Source organism: Felis catus, chromosome B3 (assembly GCF_018350175.1).
Source record: "Felis catus isolate Fca126 chromosome B3, F.catus_Fca126_mat1.0, whole genome shotgun sequence".
Taxonomy (NCBI): Eukaryota; Metazoa; Chordata; class Mammalia; order Carnivora; family Felidae; genus Felis; species Felis catus.
The window spans coordinates 20,796,140-20,822,144 of NC_058373.1; the positions used below are offsets into that span (position 1 = coordinate 20,796,140).

Sequence of the window (26,005 nt, forward strand, 5' to 3'; positions counted from 1 at the left end):
CCCCCCCCCCCCCCCGGCCCCGCCCAAGGTCGCCCAGACGTGCCGTACGCCGACCCACAATTCCCGCTGCGTGCTGCTGTCCCGCCGCCGCCTCTGCCGCCGCCCGTTACGGCTCCCGCCGCTGGGGACATGTTGCAGAAACCGAGGAACCGGGGCCGCCCTAACACTCAGGCCGAGAGGGAGAGGGACTGGGCCCGCGGCGCCGCGGAGGAGGCCCCGAGCACCTCCCGCGGGGCGGGAGGCTCCCAGGAGGCCCGGGGCACGTCGTCGCAGGGCGGCCGCCGGGCCGAGGCCTCCCCCGAGGTGGGGCCCAGGTCCCAGCAGCAGCTGGAGCTGAAGGTGGCCGAGCTAGTGCAGTTCTTGCTGATTAAGGACCAGAAGAAGATCCCGATCAAGCGCACTGACATAGTGAAGCACGTTATCGGGGACTACAAGGACATCTTCCCTGATCTCCTTAAACTGGCTGCCGAGCGCCTCGAGTATGTCTTCGGGTACAAGCTGGTGGAACTGGAACCCAAAAGCAATACGTACATCCTGATCAACACTCTGGAACCGGTGGAGGAGGATGCTGAGGTGAGAGGCGATCAGGGCACGCCCACCACCGGCCTCCTGATGATTGTTTTAGGTCTCATCTTTATGAAGGGCAATACCATCAAGGAAACGGAGGTCTGGGACTTCCTGCGTCGCTTGGGGGTGTACCCCACAAAGAAGCATTTAGTTTTTGGGGACCCAAAGAAACTTATTACCGAAGAATTTGTGCGACAGCGTTACCTGGAGTACCGGCGGATACCCCACACTGATCCTGTAGACTATGAATTCCAGTGGGGTCCCCGAACCAACCTGGAAACCAGCAAGATGAAAGTTCTTAAGTTTGTGGCCAAAGTCCATAATCAAGATCCCAAGGACTGGCCAGCACAGTACTGTGAGGCTTTGGCAGATGAGGAGGCCAGGGCCAGACCTGAGACAGGTGGCCCCACTCCCTCCTCTTGAAGTCTGAGAGAGATTTGAGTTCCAGAGGAGGTGTCAAAGGCACTGGGTGATGGAGTAGGGGGGTGGGAGGGAGCATATTTCTGTAACACTCAAATGTGTGTGGCTTTAGGATGTGTTTGCAAACTTCTGTTCTCTTTTAATATTGTAAGTTATTTGGTTCCAGCTTTTCACTTATAAAAATATTAGGAGAGGATTTTTTGTTTTAACTTGTGTTATTGTCTGTGTATTTTGGCATAAAAATTTTGCTACCTTTATGCAAGTAATTGGAAAACATTGCACCATGATCTGGAACAGGTGTTTAAGAAAGAACACATTGGTCAATTGCTTTGGCGCCAAGAAAGTAAAAGCAAAGTGACTACTATCTGGTGTCTTAACTACCCAGTTTGTAAGTTAAAATAAAAGCCTTTATAAATTAAAAATAAAAATGTAATTGCTTATACTTTTTTTTACCTTAAGACAGCTATTATATATTTATATATTTTCTATGTATATAAGCATTACGCATCATCTAAGCAATGTGCATAATGTATTTTCTCCGAATAACAATTTTTTATATTCATAATTCTTACCTCTGTGGCCAACCATTTAGTTCCATTTAGGGTTTTTTTCCTGCTATAGTTGTAATAAATACAGTATCTTTGAAGCAGTTAAGCACTGTGCATTTTTCAGTCGTGATTCATGAGATTAATTTCTTGACTCAAAACCAGCATCTTAAAAACAGGTTTTTTTCTTGCTACAGATTATTCAGGTAAAAGCGTTTTGTAGAAGTTGCTTTACTTTTGTGTGTGTATGTGCATATTGCATCACAGTCTAAAATACATTTCCTACTGGATATAAAAAAGTTGATAAAACTGTTAGTGATTAACCATACTTGGGAATCTGACTACCTGGGTTTAGATACTGGTTTCACATAACTAGCTATATGAGCATGTTACTTATATACAGATGTTTTCTCACCTGTAAAACAAGCTCACGATGCCCATGTTATGTGTGGTAATGTGGTAATTTGATATTGGAAGTGTATGTCAAGTTCTCGGCACAGTGCCCGGTGTGGAGGATTTTAGTTGTTAACTTTGTTCCTTAATTTTTTAAATTTGTTTTTTGTTGCTTATTTATTTATTTTGAGAGAGAGCAGGGGTGAGGCAGAGAGAGAGAGAGAGAATATCCCAATTAGTCTCTGCACTGTCAGCGCAGAGCCTGACCAGGGCAGGGCTCGAACTCATGAACCTTGAGATCATGACCTCACCTGAAACCAAGAGTCAGAGGCTTAACCTGACTGAGCCACCCAGGCACCCTAATATTTTAATCTTCTTGGTTTGGAGCAGTTAAATTTTTTTTTCAGGTTTTCTTTCATTATCTTCTAAATCATAGAATAGGAGTTACTGGTTCAAAAGTTACGACAATATTCTTCTAGCCTGATTCTATTGTGTGGTTTCATGGGAAAACATAACTCATGGTATATTGTGAGTATAGCCCACATAAAGTAAACAGGACAGTTAGACCTAAGATCTCCCCTGGGCTTGAGAGCTAATTTTTTAGTGGAAAGGATATGGGTTTTGAGGTTGTCTGACAAATGGAATTTGAATTCTGGCTCATACTATGTCAGCATGGTGACTTGGGGTTGATTTTAAGTTTTCTGAATCTCAATTTATCTGTAAGATCAGAAAAACAGTAACTATATTATAGTTTGTTATATGTATTAAATGAATATGAAGAAAAGAGCTCAGTCTCCTCTCTTTCCTCCATAGCTTCTGGCAAAATGTTGTTTATATTCAGAGATTCAACAAATAATTATTCAGTGAGTGAGTAAATTTAATTGTTTGGGGGGAAGGTACTACAAATTAACCCCAAAATGAGATAAGTACTTCAGTTCAAAAAAATGTGGATTTGATCAACGCTGGACTGCCATCTAGAAGCGTCTATGGTGGGTTTGTAGTGGTATGACAGAATGTGATAGGCTAATTGTTTTTTTTTTTTTTCATTCTGTTAAATTGGAATTTGCATTTATTTCATCAGTTAGAATATAATTGGTGCTTGAAGGCATTGCTCCTTGGTTTGCATTTTATTTCAGTGTATAAATTACCTCGCGACTAAGCATCCTGCTTACTGGTCCCTCACCTCACTGACTGCTTTCCCCTCTGGAGTGTTTTAACACTGGCATTTTCCTCCGTATGTGAAAATTATCATTACCCAGCACCCACTGTCGGTTATGTCTGAGGCAGATATCTTCTCCCAACACTTTTCTAGAGAGATGTTAGCCATTTACCTTTAATGAGTTACCGTTTTGTTTCAGATTTTATTTTTTAAAGTTTTTGTTTATTTATTTTAAGCAATCTCTACAGCCAACATGGGGCTCAAACTCTCGATCATGGGATCAAGAGTTGAATGCTTCCAACTGAGTCAGCCAGACACCCCCATTGTAAAATATAAAACATTACAGACCAGATCAAGCCCTTAGAGGTTCTACCCTTCCCGGAGGTGTCTAAAGTTTGTGGGTATCATTCCATTGTATGATTTAACACTTTTACCATGTATGTGTATATACATGAACAATATATAGTAGTATTTTGTAAGCTTTGATGACTTATATATGGGGTATCATACTGTACCCTTTTGCAACTTGGTGTTACAACTTACCCTGTTTTTGACATTTAGCTACAAAGATCTGATTTATTCATTTTAGTTGTTCTTTCATGTGGAAAAAAAGTAACTGTTTACTCATTTCCTAGTGGTTAGACCAGTTCTTTCCAATTTTTTGCTATTTGCCTGCAGTATATAGTGCTTCCTTATACATGTGAGTTTCTCTAGCCAGAAATAAATTGAGCAATCATGGGGCATTGCCAAATTGCTCTTGAACTTGTATTAAGTTACAATCCACTAACATTTTATAGTTCTTTTTCACTGACCCACCCTCCTACTTCATATGAAAATTTGTCCCTTCCAGCTGTATAGTGGGTATGTAGTGATAGTTTATTGTACTATTAACTTGCACCTCTTGTTTACTAGTGACATTAAGTATCTTTTGTTTGGGGTTTTTTTGCCATATTATTTTGTTTTTTTATCTGTTAGACCTGTTTTTTAATGATTTGTAAGATTTCTTTATATGTTCTGCGTATATTACTCCATTGTCATATCGTGCAAATAGCATGTCACGTTTCATTTTTTCTTTTGTCATGCAGATTTCATTTTAATGTGTCGAAATCATCAATGTAGTGCTTTAAAAAAAAGTCTCCCTAATCCTGATAAGTGTTAAAATTAATAAGTTAAAATTAATAAGTGTTAAAATTTTTGACTTACATACACATTTTTTTTTTTAAGTTTATTTACTTTGAGCAAGAGATAGAGTGCACGCACTGAGTCAGGAAGGGGCAGAGAGGAGAGAGAATCGTAAGCAGGCTCTGTGGTGTCAGTGCAGAGCCCTTTGTGGGGCTTGATTTCGTGAACTGTGAGATCCTGACCTGGGCTGAAATCAGGAGTCAGAGGCTCCACAGAGTCACCCAGTCACCTCACATTTATGTTTTTAATCTTTTTTTGTATCATGATTTGAGGTATGGATATAGTTTTCATATTTTTTCCTATACAGATTGCCTAGCATCAATTTCTCATAGTTTATCCTTTCCACACTGATTTATAACATGTTCTCTTATTATAAAGCCATAACTCATATAAATAAATTTATGTCTAGGACCAAATTGATTTATTTATAAGCTATCTCTTTGCCAATGCCATGCTATTATAATTCTATAGCATCATAACAAGGGTTTTTTTCTCCTTTTCCACTTCTTATACCTTTTATTTTAGTGTTTTTTGCACTGGCTGGAACTGCAATATGTTTTTTAAAAAAATTTTTAATGTTTTTATTTTATTTTAGAGAGACAGTGCAAGTCGGGGGAGGGGCAGAGAGAGGGAGACACAGAATCTGAAGCAGGCTCCAGGCTCTGAGCTGTAAGCGCAAAGCCCGAAGCAGGGCTTGAACTTCAGGTCAGTGAGATCAACCTGAGCAGAAGGAAGTTGGATGTTTAACCAATTGAGCCACCCAGATGCCCCATGGAACTGCAATATGTTTTTGAAAAGAAGTGGCAACGTAGACTTTAAGAATGTTCCTGATTCCTTGTTCCTGATTTTAAAGGGAATCATATTTAAAGTTGTACATTAACTAGGTTTGCTTTTAATTTTTTCCCCAACAAATACCTTTAATTGTGTTTTTATATTCCCCCTTTCTAGCTTGCCTAAAGATGTTTAAAAAACTTATGCATAGCTTTTTAAATTTGTATCATGCTCTTTATTAATCTGCTAATGTGATTAAATTTTTATTTTTACTCTCTAAGTTCAGTATACTTTTTGATACAGTTTAGTGTAACAACACTGATAGGTTTTTCTGATATCTGACCATCCTGCAAATCTTCTTGTGAGTGATACATATAAAAGATAGTTTTTTTATTGGCTAAAAATTTCTAAATTTTATGTCTTTGGTCGTAAGGGGAATTAGCCTGTAATTTTCCTATATTTTATTGTCATTATTGGCTTTGAGATTACACTTATTTAATTTTTTAATGCCCATACTTACAGAAAAGTTGCAAGTACAGTGCAAGGAATTCCACCCCCCCCCCCCCAACTATTTGAATGCATTAGTTATCATGTTTCTTTAGTCTCTTTCAATTTGCAAACAGTTCCTTAATCCTTCCTTGACTTCCATGATCTTGACATTTGAGGACTACAGGCCGTTATTTTGTGGAACATCTGCAGTTAGGGTTTGTCTGCTATGCTTTGTGATCAGATTCAAGTTATGTATCTTTGGCAGGGATACCACAGAAGTGATGGCAGTGTTTTCAGATCCTATCAGTGGCACAAAATATTAATTTGTCCTATTATAATCTTGATCACTTTGGTGGAAGAGATTTTGTTTTTTGGGGTTTTTGTTTCTGTTTTGTTTGTTGTGTTTTCATCATTCCTCTCTACTGTGAAATAGTTTTGTTTCTCTCTATAATAAATTGGTAAGTTGTGTGGAGATACTTTGAGACTTTGTAAAATTGTATTCCTCACCAAATTTTCAGTTTATTCGTTGTCTATGTTTATCTGTATCTGTGTAGACTCATGGGTGATAATCTTGTACTATCATTATTTGATACACAAATCATCCCTGATTTGGCCAGTAATAACCTTTTTCAGCTGGCTTATGTGTCTTCAGCCCACCCCCAACATTCTGAGACTTCCTAACTTTCTGGATCTGTCCACTATCTACTGAAAACTGTGGGACTACATTAATAATATCATTTCCACTCTAACACCACAGTGTTTATTCTAGCTTTTCCCCTCTCTGTCTTTGTATTTATCTTCTCCAACAATGAGCAACTTAGATCCTGTTACTCTCATAATGCTTATTTGATCAATCCCCCTATAAATAACAAGTCTCCTGTTGTGGCTGCCATACCCTCCCACATGGGGATGCCCTTTGCCCCCCAGTGCTGAGCTGACATCCTGCAGGAACTACCCTTCTGGGCATGCACCCTCCTCACAATGTTTGAGCTCTGGCTCCCTCCTGGGGCTTTTGCCTTTCTCCTCCCATATATGTATCTTGCTCGGTTACGCTTCATGGCTTTAGCACTGAATTGCCCAGGAAATAGGAAATATTATTCTGTTCTCATAAATGAGTTGGGCTGCTTTTCTTTTGCCATATTATATAAGGATTACATGTTTTTTAAGGTTTTGAAGAAATCCACCTGTAAAATTCTCTGGGCCTGGTGTTTTTGCTGGGTAGATTTTTAACTACTGCTTTTATTTCATTAATAGGATGTTCAAGTTTTCTCTTCAAATTACTTCTGGTCACTTGTATTTTCTAGAAATTGTTTTCATCAGTTTTCTGATGTATTAATATAGAGTTGTTCTTAGTATTTTCCTTTCATTTAAAAATAATTTTATTACATCTTCACTTAATATCCACTTTTGCATTCTCAGAATTATTTTTGCTTTCATTCTTCTTTTCTCCACCCCCCCCCCCGGCCCAAGCCAGTTTTGCCAGAAGTTTTGGTTATCTGGGGTCCATTGAGATTTCATATGAATTCTAGTAAGGGTTTTTATGTTGATTTATTTTTGAGAGAGAGAGAGAGAGAATGGGTGCATGAGCATGAGTGTGGGAGAGGCAGAGAAAGAGGTAGAGAATCCCAAGCAGGCTCCACACTGAGTGCAGAGCCCGACATGGGGGCTTGAACTCACAAACCGTGAGATCATGACCTGAGCCGAAACCAAGGGTCAGATGCTTAACCAACTGAGCCACTCAGGTGCCCCAATTTTAGTGTTTTTGAAAGAACACAAATTCTTGGTTTATGTCAGCACATGGCTTTACTTTTAGCATGTAAATAAAACATTTTCATTTATTCCATAACTATATAGAGAATTGTCAAGTGTTCTAAGGATCCTATTATTATGAATATGTGATGAGAAAACTAGGATTTTTAATTATTTCCTTTCCATTTAGTGAACAGAACATGTATTGAATTGGCCATCTTGTGGCTCCATTGTAGTTTATCCAGCCTCGGGATACTCCAGAGTTCCTGAATGTCAAAATCATGTTCTCTGGTTATAAATTGACAAGTCCTAAGGGTAGTCAGGGGGAATACAGTGGGCTTCCATACACATTTGTTTTCTTTGTTCTGATTTATATGGGAGGAAGCAGATTTGAAAAAGTTTAAGTGTTATACCATATGAAGAAATGACATAGAAACTTCTATAGAGTTACTGTAATGACACAGCTGATATCTAAAGATGATTTGGAAGTGAAATTTAAAGGAAAAAGATGGTCTTTTAGGGTAACAGAACAGCACAGTGACTTCATTGGCAAATCATTTTTCATGGTAGTTACTTCATTTTGTACATTTGTGAGCTTTTCTTGTTTTCTCACTGGGAAATAGCAAGCTTACACAAGTACCCTATAAAACTTAAAAATGCATTTTCCTTATTTGGCAAATTAGATTCTCATTTTAGCCATTTTTTTTAAAGTAACAAATGTGTCATTGTTTCTTGCCCTTATATAGGAGATGTTAAAGTAATCAGCCATGTTATGGGCTTTGTGGAGGTAGCACTAATTCCTCATTACTGGGCTGTAATTCTTAAGAGAAATTACTGAGTTTATGACAACTGTAGTCATCATTTGTTGGATTTTTCCCCATGTGCTGCCCTGCATTTGCATTTAGCCCATTACATACTCAGACCCACTTACCTATCTTGTTTACTAATACGTGATGCATTTTGTTTCATAAGTTATGCTTTAAAGGACTAATTAGCTCTTATAGTTTCAAAAAAATGTTCATTGTTAGATCAGTAATCTGCCTGAATACTCAGATCCCTGTTAACAACTTAATTTTTCTGTCTTGGTCTCAGATATTCAAAATTGTTTTCCTATTCTAGGGCCAAAGTTCATGGAATCAAAATGGAATTTTAAATTATTCTGCCACAAAGTATCCATAGCTCTGTGGTCACGAAAATGTGTGTTCATTGCTTGCTTGAGATTGGACTGAAAGTTTTGAAAATCTAAGTAGAAGAGTTTTATATGGACTAGAATTATATCTTGATATCCATGTTTAAAAACTAATTTGGTTCTGTACTAAAGCTTGGAATTGGGTCTAGGAGAGCCACTGCAGCAGTACTGATCTTTGAACATGTAAAGGTAAAGACAAAGAACCTTTCCCAGGTCAAAGACATTCCCTAAAAAATTCCAGATTGTGGGCAGAGTCTGGGTGATTTAATTGGATCTTGACTAGAGAGGAGAATGTGCATCTATCCATTTTGGCATCCACACCACTTTTTACAGCTTCTGGCCCCTGGTGGAGGCTCAAAATATGCTGAATCAGTTAATGAATGAATGGTCCATTAGTCCTTACTTGCGTAGTCATATTAATAACAGCTGACATTTAGTAATCTTGTTCTCTCCTTGGCATTTACGCAATAAGTGTTTGATGAACTGTCAAGCTGATCCTCAGTGACATTGTTTTCTCCTCCTTACTTCTTGCAGATACTTGTTTTCATTTTGATCATTGTGCAGGAGCTGCTTATGTATTTCCTCACCATAACCTTTCTTGTACTTATTCGGTAAATATTTTTCAACACCTCCTGTGTATCAGTCACTGAGAATGCAGTTGTGGGCAGGATACACACAATCTCTGCTTCTGTAAATCCAGCCTCATCTACAGGGATCAATGAAGGCTTCTCAGAAGAGGTCAATATCATATGATGGCTGAGGGATGAGTAAGAATCAAGTGAAGGAACCAAAAGGGTAAAGCAGCATGTTTTGGGAAAAGAAAATAACATGAACAGAAACTTAAAGAATTCCTGGAATTAAAAGACCCTCACTATGGCTAGATGGTAGAGAATGTGGCAGGGACAGCTGGAGACAGGGTGAGGAAATAGGCAAAGGCCAGGTCAGCCATTTATAAGGTTTGTCAAGTTTTGGAAATCCAAGCCAAGGAGTTTTATTAAGGCAAGGAGATGCTACTGAAGAGTTTTAAGCAGAGGAGTGATGTCATTCATTCATTCATTCATTCATTCACTTATCCAACAAATATATATTAAATGCCTAGCTGGGCTCTTGGGCTAACCAGTAAATAAAAGACATCCCTGCTCTTGATAATCCATTTATATTTTAGTAAGATAATGCCAGTCCCAGACTCAAGGAAGTCAAGACTGGAGGCAGGAAGAACAAAGAAAAGCCATCCATGGAGAAGATGGTGATCATTGAAGTGGCACCAGTAGGGGTGGAGAGAAATTTCTTACGTAGATTTAGTAGGACTTGCTGATTTATTAGATGTGGTCAGAGTAAGGGAGGGTGAGTGGAAAATGTCTCATGGCTCTAATGTGGGAAATTAAGGAGGATGGTGATGCTAGCAGTTGAACAGAATTTCAGGAAGATCTTCCTGGGTTTGATTTTCTATGCTAAGTGAGTATGAGGAGCCTCTGAGGTACACAGGTAGAATGTTGAACAGACAATTATGTATATAATTGTACAATAGGTCTGGGAGAGAGACAAAAATAAGAACCATACATCATGTTCTTAGATAAAGTAACAGGGGATTTACAGTATAAGAACAATATATGGATGTTGTGGTTATTGGGGATGTTCACAAATAAGTTATTTCCTTTCAGGGCATTTGGTAGGACTGTATTTCTTCATCCCATTGGATGTTGAGTGTGGCCATGTGGCTTTTTTGGCCACTGAAATGTGAACAGATCTTGCATGTGACACCTCCAGGCAAGAACTTTAAGTTCTATAGCCGAAATGATTGTAGGAGCATCACTGAACTGAAGCCTTCACTGACTTGAGTGCCTGGGTGAATTTGGGGCAAAACCCACTTGACCTGTTTTGGCCATATAATGCAAGCAAAAAACACACTTCTGTTGTGTTAGGCCACTGAGATTTTAGAGTTATTTTTAACCTATCCTATCCTGATTGATCCAGAAATCGATCCAGAAATCCCACCCTGATACAGAGGAGATTGGAAAATGACCATACACGTTATATAATGGAAAAACATTTGATAAAAGTGACTTTTGTGGCAACTTGAAGAAGCAGGCCATGCACCTAATGAACATATAACTCTAAAATTAAAGAAGAGAACCCTGGAATGAACATATACCTCTAAAATTAGAGAACAGAACCCTGGAAGTGTGAACGTTGGTGCCTGTGACTGCATCTAGAAAAACTGTCAGGAAAGAGATGAAATTGGAAAACACTTGGTTGGTATGTATTCAGTGATAAATAGAATAGAGAGAATCCAGAAGTGTATAGATATGCAAGTGCTTCTGAATCCCCAACCAATAAAAAATAAAAATGAGAGACAACGGCAAATTAAACCACATTCTTGAGGCAAAGATCAAATACATGGTATAGTTGTGCTTCCCATTGTCAAAATATGGGAATGTATTAAAGTGGTTTAGGATAAAGGCTTAACTATGAGTTGGATGTCCAATATTTTAAAATAACAAGATGAGAGAAAATAATTTAAATGTGGTCTGTCCACCAAAAGCATGAAGACCGGAAGTACACAATCAAGTAGAGAGAGAAAGAGGAACATGATGGGAGTGTATATATATACATACACATACATATATATATATATATGTGTGTGTGTGTGTGTGTGTGTGTGTGTGTGTGTATCAAATAATATTTCATATATTTTGATATATATATCAAAAATATATATAGCAATACATTATACACACACACACACACACACACACACACACACACACACATATATGCATGCAAATCTAAAATGTATGCCTAATGCCTAGAAAAGAAGTATACAGGTATGGCTATTGGCACATGGCACCAAATAAAATCAAATTGTATTTAGAGATTTGACCTGTCAAAGAAACCCTAGCCTGAATTTGCAAAAGTTGATGACTGTTTGAGGCTTAAAATAACCCTTAGATCCCCACCTTTTGTGAGCCAACGCCTATAGTCCATGTGGCCCAGAAGGGTACTGGAAAAGATAGAACCCCAGAGTGGAGTCAAGGTATACAGTTTCAAAATAAATGTCATTACTTTATTTACATAAAAATGATTAAAATCTTATTTTTTTCACCATGGCCAAGTGGGATTTATTCCTAAAATGCAAGGATGATTAAACACATGAAAAGCAGTGTAATATGCCACATTAACAGAATTATTTGAAGAAAACCAAAGCTTGGGGACGCCTGGGTAGCTCAGTCAGTTAAGTGTCCAACTTTGGCTCAGGTCATGATCTCGCATTTTGTGAATTTGAATCCTGCGTCGGGCTCTGTGCTGACAGCTCAGAGCCTGGATCCTGCTTCAGATTCTGTGTCTCCCTCTCTCTCTCTGGCCCTCCCTCACTCACACTCTGTCTCTCTCTGTCTCAAAAATAAACATTAAAAAAATGTGAAAAAAGTTAAACAAAAAACAAAAATTGATCATCTTAGTTGATAGAGAAAAAACATTTGAAAATTCAACAACCTTTCACTATAAAAACACTTAAAAAACTAGAAATAGAAGAAAACCTTTTTAGCATAATAAAGCCAGTATAAAAAAAAAAAAACCACCCACAGGTGACCTCACACTTAATGGTGAAACACTGAAAGTTTGCCAAGATCAGTAATAAGACAAGGATAACCACATTCACCACTATGATTGAGCACAGTATTGGAAATTCTAGCCAGTTAGGCAAGAAAATGAAATAAAATATATTCACACTGAGAAGGAATAAGTAAAATCATCTCTGTTACAGACGTAGATGTATCTTATATGTAGAATTGTAAAGGTTCCACTAAAAAACTTTGAATAAATGAATTCAGCACAGTTGCAGGATGCAAAATCAAAGTGCAACAATTGGTTGCAATTTTATACAACAGTTAACAATCTAAAAGGGGAGTTAGAATAACAATTTCATTTACAATAACACACAAAAAAGTACTTTAACCAAGTGCATGGAAGACTGCAGACTAAAGATGATAAATTTATTGTTGAAAGAAATTAAGGGATACATAAATACATGGAAAGACATCCCATGTTCATGGATTAGAAGACTAAATATTTTGAGATGTCAGTGGTGCCAGAAGTAATCTGTGGATCCTATGTCACCCATATCAAAATCCCAACATGTTTTTCAGAAATAGAAAAACTCATCCTAATATTCATATGGAATCTTAAGCAATCCCCCCAATAACCAAAACATCCTTAAAAAGAGCAAAGGTGGAGGATTCACCCTTCTTGATTTCAAAGCTTTTGAAGCAATGTTAATCAAAACTGCATGGTACTGGCATTAATGACAGACATGTAGACCGATGGAATAGAATACAAAGCCAAGAAATAAACCCTCACATATATGGTCAAATGATTTTGGACAAGGGTGCCAACCATTCAATGGGAAAAAGACAGCCTTTGCAACAAATGGTGCCAGAAAACTGTATATCCACATGGAAAAGAATGAAGTTGGATCCTTACCTTACACTGTATATAAAAAATAGCTTACAGTGGATTAGAGACCCAAACATAAGCACTAATAATATATAACTCTTAGAATAAAACATAGAAATCTTTATGACATTGGATTTGGCAATGATTTTTTGGATATGGCAAGCAACAAAGCAAAAATAAATGGGACTTTATCAAAATTTAAAACTTTTGTGCATCAAAGGAAAATCAACAGAGTGAAAAAGCCCTCAGAATGAGAGAAAATTTTTGAAAATCACATATATGATAGAGGATTAATATCTAAAATGTATAAAATTAGTATTCAGAATATATAAAGAACTCTCACAACTCAATAACCCCACATAAATCATCCCAAGTAACCCAGTTGCAACAATGGACAAAGGACCTGAATGTATACCTCCAAAGACTTCCAAAGAAGATATGCAAATGACAAGCACCTGAAAAGATGCTCAATATCACTAATCAATTAGGAAGATGTAAACCAAACCACATAAGGTACCATTTCACATCTATTTGAATGACTTTTATTAAAAAAACAGAAAATACAAGTGTTGATGAGAATGTGGGGGAAAAGCAGAACCTTTGCACATTGTGCATTGGAATGTAAAATGGTTGTAGCCATTCTGGAAAACAGTATGGTGTTCTCTCAAAAAATTAAACATATAATTACCATATATGATCTAGCACTTCCACATCTGGATATATATCCAAAAGAACTGAAAGCAGTCACTTGAACAGATATTTGTACACCTATATTTATAGTAGCATCATTTACAATAGCCAAAAGTGGAAGTAACCCAATTGTCCTATGGCAGATGAAAAGGTAAAGGAAATGTGGTATATGCATAGAATACAATGTTGCTCAGCCTTAAAAATAGAAGGAGGGGTGCCTGGGTGGCTCAGTTGGTTGAGTGACCGATTGCAGCTCATCATGATCTCACCATTTGTGAGCTCAAGCCCTGCACCAGGCTCTCTGCCGTCAGCGTGAAACCTGCTTCAGATCTTGTCTCCCTCTCTCTCTGCCCCTCCCCTACTCATGGACAGGTGCTCTGCTCTCTCTCTTTCAAAAATAAATAAACATTAAAAACAAAAAAGGAAATTCTGACATGTGCTACCATGTGGATGAAACTTGAAGACGTTATGCTAAGTGAAATAAGCAAACACAAAAGGAAAAATTCTGTATGATCCCACTTATATGAGATCCCTAGAGTGGTCACATTCATAAAGATAGAATGCAAAACAATGGTTGCCAGGTTCTGAGAGGAAGAGTGAATGAGGAGTTATTGTTTAACGAGTATGGAGTTTCAGTCTGGGAAGATAAAAAAGATCTGGAGATGGACGGTGGTAATGGCTGCACAACGATATGAACTTAATGCCACTGAACTGTATGCCAAAAAATCATTAAAATGGTACATTTCATGTTACATACACTTAATCACAATAAAATAAATAATTAAAGCATGGTAAATTTTTTTGGTATGTGTTTTACTGCCATTTTTTAAAAGAGTAAACATGAAAAAAATCTGTTTTTTTGTTGTTTTTTTTTTTTACTTCCTAGCATCATCTATATAGTTGAGCACTTCCTGTGTCTCAAAATAGCCTCTTTTATTGGCTTCTGTGTAGATTGCTGTCCCAATGTTTTCAATAATAATTTTTGAGCTCAATTTTGAAACTTTTCAGGCCAGTTTATCTATAAACGATTTGAATGATATTATGGTACTGTTGTGACATCTAATATAGAAAATTAATGCTGACCTATTCCGTGAAGTTAAACCTTCCCAGGGGATGCTGTAAGAATCCATAGCTACTAGAATCATTGCAGAAATATTATTAACATGAACTTGAAATATTTCCTAAATTAACAAAACATCCTCTTTTTTTTCTATCCTGTATGTGTATTTTAAAGGAAAAATAGGGGTGCCTGGATGGCTCAGTTGGTTCGGTGACCGACTTCAGCTCAGGTCATGATCTCATGACTTGTGAGTTCAAGCCCCGTGTCGGGCTCTGTGCTGACAGGTCAGAGCCTGGAGCCTGCTTCAGATTCTGTGTCTTCCTCTATCCTCTCCTCCTCCCACCTTGTGTTCTATCAAAAATAAATAAACATTAAAAAAATTTTTTTAAGGAAAAATAAATTTTGCTACATTTGGTGGAAATACACTACATTTATGGGTAATGAATGGCAATAATGATTTTTTTCTATATTTAATTTAGCCAAAACTTTTTAGGTACTAATAAAATATTAAGACTTTTTCACTTTTATATATTGCTGGTAGGGATGAAAAATGGTACCATTTCTGTGTTGAAGAATTTGGCAGTGTCTAGCAAAATTAAATATTTATCTTTTGATGCAACAATCCTACTTCTAAGAATATATCCCAAAGTCATACTGCAATCATTTAAAAGACGTATGAATATGGCTGTTTATTGCAACACTATAGTAAAAAATAAAAGACCAAAACAACTCAAATGTCCATCAATAGGAACCTGGTTGAATAAACCGTGGTATATCTGAGCAATGAAGTACTGAACAACTATAAGAAGGAATAAGTATTTCTATGTATGCCTATTAAGTGTTCTTCACTGTACTGGGTCAAAAAAAAAGTAGATAGAGAAAATATTTATAGTATGCTATTATTTATTTACCTTTACTAAAAACCAAATAATGGAAGGATTAAATTTAAAAATAAATGGTTACCTATAGAAGAAAGGAGGGGGAACATAATGGAGATGATAGAATAAAAACTAGACTTTTTTGAGACTTCTTTTATGGATATGACTTTGGAATCCTTTTATACAACTCCAAACAAAGCTAAACTTAAAAAAAATCCCTAACAATAAAAAATGAAACCAATGAATCTGGGTTCCCAGTCAGTAGCATAACCACACATAAAGGAACCATGGTGACTCTATCACACCATAATTTGACTATTTTTTCTTGGTACAACCTACTCTAAGGATAGAAAGAAAAATCTTAAACTGTTTTCAATAATCATGTTTTTGGTGCTAGTATTAGCATTGTTATTTTTAGACTGTTGTGTGGATATCACAAGATTAAATCAGATGGATAATTGTAATGAGAAATAAGGTTTTTGTCATGGCTGAAAGGAAATAGAGATATCAGGTTGATATAATTAAGAAAAAACCCCGTAGTTTTGAATTTGAATCAGAGGCATTAGTATGATCTTATAATATATTGTATCTAACAACTTAAAATATTTAAAACTATGACCAAGTGGCAAGGACACTTCTGGCATGAACTTCTGGCATGAAGAGTGTGGTATCTAAATACCATTCTCAATGAAAGGAACCAAGACCTACTGTAGAAATTGCTGATTCCAGGTCTGGGGCAGGGGATGTGTATGATGATTCTGGAACATCTTGTCATAGCTTTCTTGAAAGCAGGAAAACTTTCAAAGTCTACTAGAATTGTGTCAACTTGAATTGACTCTATCTTGTTAATGACTCCAGTGAATGAAATGTATCAAATTTGTTTTGGGCTCATAACAAATCAAACACACACAACCCCTAAACAAACAGTACCTTTGGAGGATGCCAAGGACCGAACTAATTTTTTTTAATAAACATATATCAAAGATTATATTTGACTCGTTATTTAATGAGGGAACCAGTAAAACTAACAACCAGTTCCAAGGAGAATTCAAGCTATGTGCACACATAGGCCATCAGTAATGCTGAAATAAATTTACAAATAGATGTGAAAGTGGTCAGCACCCATGGGATGGCGATCATTGCATTCTACCAGACGAAATTCATTTATATTTATATTATCAAAAATAATTTACATTACTAGTCTTATTCTGTAATTTAGAGTTGTAAAATAGCTTAAAGACAATGAAAGGCACAATTCAAAAGAGTGTACTAGACGGGATATCCAGTATTTTTTTCCCATTTCAAAGTCTTTAACAAGTTTTCGTGACACTCTCTCCCCTCTTGATCATATTAATTAATATTAAAGATTATTCTTGATTACAAGAAAAATTTTGTTTAAAGTTTTGTTTCATTAGAGTTAGCCTGCTTATTTACATAGGTGCAGCAAGAATATTAACTAACCATTATAGGCCCAAGTTTATTTAGTAAATATAGCACCATATCAACTAATTATTTTGAAATCTGGAAAATAAAGAATTGAACATGCATCCTGGTTTTCTTATGTGAACTGTACTCTAGAGTGACAAAACAATTGATGAGGAAAAGTATTCTATATACTGATCCCTGGGAATAAAGAAAGAAGAAATGATGGCATTATAGATAGCGTTTTGGAAACACTAACAATTTAATGATATAAGCAATCATTAAGAATGGCTGCCAACATCATAGAGAGACACATTATTTGCCTTCTATTAGTCTGAATGTTATCAAATCTCTGTGTGTAATCACCAAATTACAAGATATCCAGAGGATATGGAAATTTTAACTAATAGGAGGAGACAATCAGCAAAGTTAGGCTGTAGAAAACTCTATGGGACAAATAAACTGGTTTCTTCAATAACTTTCTTGGAAGAAAAAAATACAATGGAGGGGAAAACCCATAAATTAAAAAAAATATCTTAAGATTTGGAACAATTAGTTTCACTATATGGAACTGCTTTGTATCCTGTGTAAACTGATTCAAAATAAGATAATTAAGGAAACTTGAACTGTGAACATTTGATATTAATGAATGATTAATTTTTCTAGAGGTGATGACATTATTTTGGTTATGTTTTCAAAACCAATCTTATTTTAGAAATATTCGCTGCCATATTTAAGGATGAAATCATACAGTGTCTGATATTTACTGCAAAGTAATCTAGAGTGAAGAGGGTATAAATGAAATGTAACAGACCATTTGGTTAGTTGTTGAGTCTGGGTGATAGGTATGTGGGACTTGATTAAACTGTCTTCTCTGGTTTTGCATCAGTGGGAAGTTTTCCACAAAGAAGTTAAAAGAAATAAATTTAAAGGCCTTCTAATAAACAAACTCCTTCCATTGGTTTTCTTTAGTAATTTCTAACTTGTTATTTTCAAGACTGTATAAAACTATTTTGTAGTTTTATAGTATTTTCAAGTTTAGCCTCTAAGATATTTTACAATGTAATTCAAATTAAAAAATTATACTGCCCTTTAAAAAATATAACTGTTATTCATACAGTTTTTTGATCAACTGAAAGCTTTTTTAAAGCCAAATCACTTTTCCTTCAAACTTCTCCAAGTGAATAATCAATTTTTTGTTTGGTTTGTTTCCAGATAACCTTTTTCATGCTGCTCTCTGCAGTGTGCGTAATGCTGAATTTGGCTGGTTCAATTCTCTCCTGTCAGAATGCTCAGCTAGTCAACTCCCTAGAAGGCTGTCAGTTGGTGAGTAATGAAATGCAAACCTTTTGATAAAGGTCATAGGCTTTGATTTTACCTGAAAGTAATTTTAAAGATAAATTTTGTTATATCCTTGGATTTATTGTGATATTTTATAATTGTGTAAGGAATTTAAGTTGACTCATTTCTAAAAACTACCTTAAATTAAAAGCTGTCCTCCTTGTAAATCAGTTATGAATAGGATATTTTTAAGGATCACAGTGTAATGCTGTTTTAGAACAAGTGTCTTTAGTAATGATTATATTTTGGCATTTGTTGCATTGATTTTTATCTCCACTGAATTTTTAAAAAATCAATTTTACAAGTCAATCTTAAGTGCTAAGATACATGTAAGCTTGATAATGGGTGCTAGTTCACAGTTTTTTCAATTAAAAAAGTGGATTATCTTTTAGTAATAGATCTAGGAAACTTGTAGACAGTGTGCTGTGTACATTGTAGGGGATCAATAGATGGTTTGTTAGCTAGAACCTTCATTCCGTATCATGAGTTAGCTCCTGGTACGGTAATATGTGCTTCTGGGTGGGGCAGAAATCGAAGTGTATCCAGTCACATTCAGTAAGGGTATATAGTCTGACTCCCGATGTGACCATGGCTGCTGGATGCGAACCATTGGTATTTGTTTATTTACCTTGGAGACAACACAGGGCTACCTTTTAGAGCCATTCTCCTCCACAGCTGCCTGTGTACGTGCTGGGCCCATGGTGATTATTTCTGGGAGGTCAGGGGCTATACTGAATTACCTAAAGCTTTTCTGTAGCAAGGTCGTGCTTACTTTTCCTGTGGCCATGCTGTTTGTGTTCGAAGGAACAGCTGTTGCGAAGTGCTGCTCTCTACAGTTCTTAGCAGCAAAGCTAGAAGGACTAGTGTAAGTTGGCACAGTTTCGATACAGAGGCACCTACTGAGTTCCCAAAACTGTGAGAGCTTCATCTTGCTATTTTCTGTTCGGTATGGCCTAGACCACCTTGATCAGATTTCACCCCAATATGATGTACAGAGTATCCCTTGGTATGATGCAGTATTGCTTGTGACTAAGAAATGGTAAAACCTGGAGTGCCTCCACCATCAGAAAGGGTCACTTGCCAGCTTGCATCCATAACTGGGTCAGCCTCTTTATTCCTAAATACAGGGTGCTGTGAATATGATAACATCTGGCAACTGACAAGAGACTGCCCATTTTTCCTCTGATCCCCATTTTTCAATGCAAGGCCTTGTGTTTGGGAGACAGTGTTTGGGGTGATGAGACGTGCATGGAAGTCTATATCAAGCAGAAGGCCCACACCTAGTGTCCCATCTCAAAAGGCTGACTCCTGTGGGTCTTAATCCCAGACCCCATTTTCCTACATCACAAGCAGCATGAAAGGATAGAACAGGTAGATTTGGTTTCCTTTATTCCTTTCTGTCTTCAGTACCCCCCTGAATAAATTTAATGCACATCATGTACACTCATGCACTTTCACATACATCTTGGTTATAGAGCACTGTGGAATCATCAATATTGATCTGACTTTAGAGCTTAATCCTAAGCATCGCTCTGCCCTGGCTCATACATGGCAGGTAATTCCTGAATGAGATCAGTGTACCTGCTTACTGAAATGCAGTGTGTATAGTGGAGAGAGTAGTGGATTTGGAATCAGCAAACCAGGATCAAAGTCATGGCTTCATAACTGACTACTTATATGACTTAGGACAAATCACTTTCCCTGTATCAGCTTTACTTCTCTTTACTGTTATGTGTGGGTATTACCTGCCCTGAGCTTTTCATGAGATATTTAATAAAATAGAATGTATAAAACACATAAAAAGTATACTTCTTATTAAAAATGTATAATTATAATATATAATTACTATATATAAAATATATAATTATAATATATAATTACTATAGAAAATTAATAATAACTATAGAAAACTTAGAAAAACAAAATACACTTGTCACCCTACAATCCAGTCTTTCCAGTCTTTTCTGTGCATATGTGTGTATGTGTATGTATTGTGCATATGTACTTGTATACATATGTGTGTGTATTTAATGTACATTTAAATGTGCTGTACTCTTCATGGAGCTTCGTGATTTGGTTTTTTATTGATTGTGAACATTATTTCATGCTTTAAATTTTTCCTACAACTTTACTTGTAGTGGCTGCTCGGTATGAATGAATATAGCATTATTTATTTAACCAGTCTCTCTCTGCTTTTCTCATGTATGAAGGTTGCCATTATCTTTAAAGCTTTTGTTACATATTGACCTACTGCCTTCTAAAAGAGTTTACCAATTTGTAATCCCAATTTACGAGAATGCTTTTCTTCCCACACCCTTCCCAGCCCTGAAAATTGTTACTTTTTAAAATTTATGCTAATTTGAAATGACATCATTGCTTTAATTTGAATTCCTTTAATAAGATTGACCTTTATTTATAATTGTATATATGTAAGTTTATATATGTACATGCATATATGCAATTATATATGTGTGTATACACGCCATTTATATTTCCTGTTCAGTGAGTCGACTGTGACCTTTACCCATTTTTAGAAGTATTTATATTAGTGATTTGTAAGAACTCTTTATATATGTAATTGTATAATTCATTTATTTTATAACCGTACATACATATATATATGTGTGCATGTACATATATGTAATTTTATTTATTTTTTTTAATTTTTTTTTCCAACGTTTATTTATTTTTGGGACAGAGAGAGACAGAGCATGAACGGGGGAGGGTCAGAGAGAGAGGCAGACACAGAATCAGAAACAGGCTCCAGGCTCTGAGCCATCAGCCCAGAGCCTGACGAGGGGCTCGAACTCCCGGACCGCGAGATCGTGACCTGGCTGAAGTCGGACGCTTAACTGACTGCACCACCCAGGCGCCCCATTTTTATATGTATATAATTTATATTTCCTCTATGAATTGACTGGGGCCTTTACCCATTTTTAGATTTAACTATCTTATTGATTTTTAAGAGAGTCTTACATTTTGAGTCCTACAGCTTGTATTGGTCAAATGTATTTCCTGGATTGTTAGTTGCCTTTTATGTTTAGTGTATTTAAATCTATGAATGTTTTCCTTTGTGATCTTATCTTGGAACCAATAAAAAGACATTCTTCCCAATATCATGTACCACCCCCCCCCCCCCCGCTTTTTAAATATAGTTAACTCTTTTATATTCTGGAATTTGTTTAATGAATTTAGCTTTCCCCAAATGAGTAGCTAACTTTCCTAAAATGATTCCCTGAGTAATCTAATAATTTCCTGATTATTTGAAATGCCACCTAAATTCTAAGAGTCCTTTGGTGGCAAGCTACAAAAACTGACAAAGCCATAGGCTACTTATTGCAAAGACGATAGAGCCTATAACCAAGAGAATTAAAGATTAGGCTTGGGAACTGTCTGGTTCCAGGGAAGCTTCTGTGGATGCAGAAGCCTGTCCCAGACCGGCTACAGATACCCTGAACTCACCGGGGTTTTGTTCTGCACAAGTGACCAATTCCAGTGCTTTATAATCTCTGTCCCATTTACTCTAGAGTCAGAACCCAGAGAGAGAAAGCATTTGATAGGCATTTCTGTCAAGACAGAAATCTATGAAACTGTTCCACTAAACTGAATCCAAGGCAATTTAAGGGGTAATTCCCAAAAATGAATTTAGGTGCTATTAGGAAGGGTAGGGAGTAGGAGGAGGCAAGAAGTGTATGGTAGGTGGTCAAAAAACAGCCAATATCTACTCTACCAGCATTATCATATATATGCACACATACATGTAGATACTAGTGTCTATTTGGTATGATTGAATTTTTCATTCTCATCTCCTCCTATGTCCATTTATTTATATTCCAAACAATATTACTTTAATTACACACACACACACACACACACACACGCACACACACACACACGAACTTGTAGGGCAAGCCCTACCCCCACTGGCCTTCCAGACTTTAACCTGCTTCTTAAAAAATATTCTTACCTATTCTTAAAAGTTTAGTCTTCCAGATGAGTTTAAATTTTTTTTGGTCAAGACTCAAAAGGAATATATTTAAGAGATGAATTGGAATCACATTAAAATCATAGATTGTCTTGGGGTAGAATTGACATGTTAACATACCATGTTTTCCCATTCAGAAACATTGTGTGTGTTTTGGTTTATCCAAATTGTTTTAAAAATCCTCTACTGCAGTTTTTGTTTTCCTTTAGGATATCTAGTATATTTCCATATCTGTATGTATGTTTGTCTTTTTCCTCTGCATAATTAAAAATTAACTCATTTTCTCTGCATATATATAATAAAATAAAATATAAATATAGAATATAAATATATATATTTATATATTCTAAATTTCTTTTCTATTCCAAACTCCCACCTCCTTCCAGAAAGTTTTTGGTAGCCAGACATTTTGTATGCTTAGTTTGTGTATTATCATTTTTACACACATGCAAAGTCTATTCTATAAAGCATTATTCACACTGCTTTTGTCAGCCAGCCATGTAACTTGGCAACACATTGTATAACAGCACTTGGAGATCTTCCCAGCTGTTAAATAGAGAGCAGCAGAGAATTCCACTGGATAGATGGATGCAGGATGACTTATTCAACCGCCACTTAATGAAGGACAGGTTAGGGGTGTTTCTAATGTTTTGCTAAAACAAACATGGCAGAGATCACCCTTTGTGCACATTCCTTACTCAACAAATAGAAAGTGGTTATTATCGCTGCTGTGGGGACCAGACTAGAGTAAAGGGTACCGTGGCCAACCAGATCTATGCATGTAGATCTCGAGAAGAAATTACTAAGAGTGTCCTTTCAGACAAAGTATAAGAACTCACTTTAAATTTAGAATGTTATTTCTACTTTAACCTCCAAAGATGGGACACTGGACTCTTGCCAACAGTATATGACTGTGCCCGATTATCCAGATGTATACAAACTTCTGTGTGTCATCAGAGATTTTTTAGTCTTTGCCAATCTGACAAAAATGTAAGATCTTAATCTGTAATTTGGATCTCTTTAATTAAAAGCAAAGTTGAGCATCTTTTACGTTTGTTTAGGAGTTATTTCTTTAGGGGCACCTGGGTGGCTCAGTTAAGTGTCCACTCTTGATTTTGACTCAGGTCATGATCTCACAGTTGGTGAGATCAAGCCCCATATTGGGCTCTGTGCTGACAGTGTGGAGACTGCTTGGGATTCTCTCCCTCTCTCTCTGCTCCTCTCCTGCTCTCTCTCTCTCAAATAGACTTTTTTTAAAAAGTTATTTATTTGCTAACTGCAGTTCATTCTTATTGTCTATTCTACTGTCATTTGTTGCTGTTCACAATTGATTTGTAAGTGCACTTTCTATATTAAGGGAACTGCCCATTTTTATATGTGTTGCAGGTATATATTTTTCATAGTTTTTTTATTCATTTCTTGACTTTTTTTGGTATTCTTGTGTGGAAATTTCATACACTCAAATTTCTTTTATTCGTTTATATATTTTTACCCTTAATGACTTCTGGTTTATATGTTTTGCCTAGAAAAGCTCCAAAATTATAAAATTATAAACAGTTTTTCCATTTTCCTTCCAGAATTTTAGGGTTTTGTTTTTTAAATATTTATATGTTTCATTAATCTTAGATTTATTTTGCTATAAATATCATTATAAAATATTATTTAAAAATAATATCATTAAAAAAACACTTGTGGACCTTCCATATTTCCTTAAAATTTTAGTGCTAGATATTTTAAATACCTTGTTGCTCTGGTGGGTGCATTTTTAAAATTTATTGTTTCATATTAAAAGAAGACCCTAGTGGTGTGTAAGACTTTCAGTGATTTTTTTTTATTATTTACATTTGATGGTATATGACACTGAATGTACAATTGAGTCTTTGATCCATAGTTTGTCAGAAGAAATAATTATAATATTGTCTCTGCTTTCCAGCGTTTTACTTGTTTTTTTGTCCTGTCTACTTATTTTGTTTAAAATTATCAAAATAACATTAGATATTAATGGTGATTCATCATTTAGTTTTTGTTCCTGAATATAATGATTCACTGTCAAACATGGTACTGAGCTATAGTTTCAGATAGCTTTTTTGTAATGTTAAGGTGATAAAATTCTATTCATATTTTACTGAGAGTCTTTTAAAAATAAAATGGAGGTTAAATTTTATAAAGTTCTTTTGACATCTGTTAAGATTATATATTTTTTATTTTGATCCATTGGCGTGGTAGATTACATTAATACTCTCAAGATTAAGCTACATGGAACATAATTGGAATGAAATCCCCATAGTCTTTTAAAATATTATTGGATTCTGTCTGCTGATATTTTATTTATGATTTTTCATTTGTATTCATAAATGTAATTAATTTGTAGTTTTCATTGGTCTCCTACCCTTCCATATTTTGTTTCCTGATTATAAGTAATTTTTTATAAAAATTAGTTGAATAAATGAAATCTAAGGAATTTTCTGTTCCTTGATGAATATTGATACTCAAATGTATAATTCTCTGGGTCCAGCACTGTTTCATAAAATAATTATTTAAATGTAATTTTCTATTCCACCTTTTTTTCTATTTCTTTCTAAGCTTTTGACAGTGTCTGTATTATTAACATTTTTTCATTATGTTGGCCTTTCCACATTTATTAATATGAAGTAATGCAGCGAATTGTCTCAAAAATATCTCTTGTAACATTATGTTCTTATTCCTTTTATGTGTATTCATTCTGCTTTAAATTTTCTATTTCTCTTCCTTTCATGTTATATTTTTCCAGAAATGTATCTATTTTATTTATTTGATGATTCAAACTACCAAAGAAATGAAATTTTGAAAAATTTCAAAACTACAGAAGTATAAAAAGTCCTCTTTAATACCTCTTTAATGCCCTCCATAAGGGCATGTACCCCCTTATGGAAGTTTCTATATGTAAAATCGAGAAATAGCCTCAGATCCAGTCCTTCTTTTTGACTCCTGCATTAGGTTCAATGGATGCAAGTTGTACCAGGCCCTAACCTACAAGGCACTTAAATGGTCTCTAACTTCTAATGTCATAAATAATCCTGGAGTTCATTGTCTTATAAATAACTCTGTGGACAAGTCTGTATGTATTTATGTAGGACATTTCCTAAAAGTTGGATTGATGGCCCAAAAGGTAAATGTATTAAAATTTTTGACTGGTAATGCCTTCCAGAAAGGGTTACATTCATACACACTTCCATCTGCAGTCTGTGGGAATGAGTGTGCCCTACTCCTGTGCCAAAGTTACATACTACCAATGTTGAAAACGTTTGCCAGTCTGAAGGATGAAGAAAGAAATCTCCTTATTTTAATTTGCATACCCTGGTCATAAGGGAGGTTGAGCTTTTTTTTTTTTTTTTTTTTTTTTCAGAAGCAGAATTGAATGTACATTGGGAAAAATTCTCTCTTGTTTTCAGGTCTTTCATGCCTTGAGGAAAGTCTTACACCTTTGTCAAGTGCTTAAACATTTTGTATTAACTTTATTCCTAGTTTGTTTGCAGTTTTTGATGCTGTCAAGGGTATTTTTCATCATTTTTTAAATAAATGATTATTGCTGTAATATAGGAAAGCTATTGATTTTTTTAAATTAAAACTTTCATTTTGAGATAATAATGGATTTGTGAAAAGTTGCAAGAAATTATGCAGACAAATCTTGTAGATTTTCCCAGTTTCCTGCATTGGTAACATCTTACAGGGTT

General features: G+C 35.8%; 2 protein-coding genes across 3 annotated transcripts in view; both read left to right on the top strand.

Annotated features, from left to right (window-relative positions):
* Positions 1–26,005, top strand: part of FAM189A1 (family with sequence similarity 189 member A1) — a 451,690-nt gene that overhangs the window by 303,791 nt on the left and 121,894 nt on the right. For both annotated transcript variants that reach the window (XM_023255006.2, XM_045058915.1), the window contains exon 3: positions 18,182–18,292. In XM_023255006.2, the coding sequence (XP_023110774.1) occupies positions 18,182–18,292 (111 nt within the window). The remainder of the gene's footprint in view (positions 1–18,181; positions 18,293–26,005) is intronic.
* On the top strand, positions 17–1,641 carry NSMCE3 (NSE3 homolog, SMC5-SMC6 complex component). Its single transcript, XM_006932311.5, has one exon. The coding sequence runs from the start codon at positions 130–132 to the stop codon at positions 988–990; it is 861 nt and encodes a 286-aa protein (XP_006932373.2). The 5' UTR covers positions 17–129; the 3' UTR covers positions 991–1,641.

Bases quoted from the DNA above. Each gene is read 5' to 3' on its own strand.
- NSMCE3 (XM_006932311.5), top strand. From the start codon at position 130: ATGTTGCAGAAACCGAGGAACCGGGGCCGCCCTAACACTCAGGCCGAG.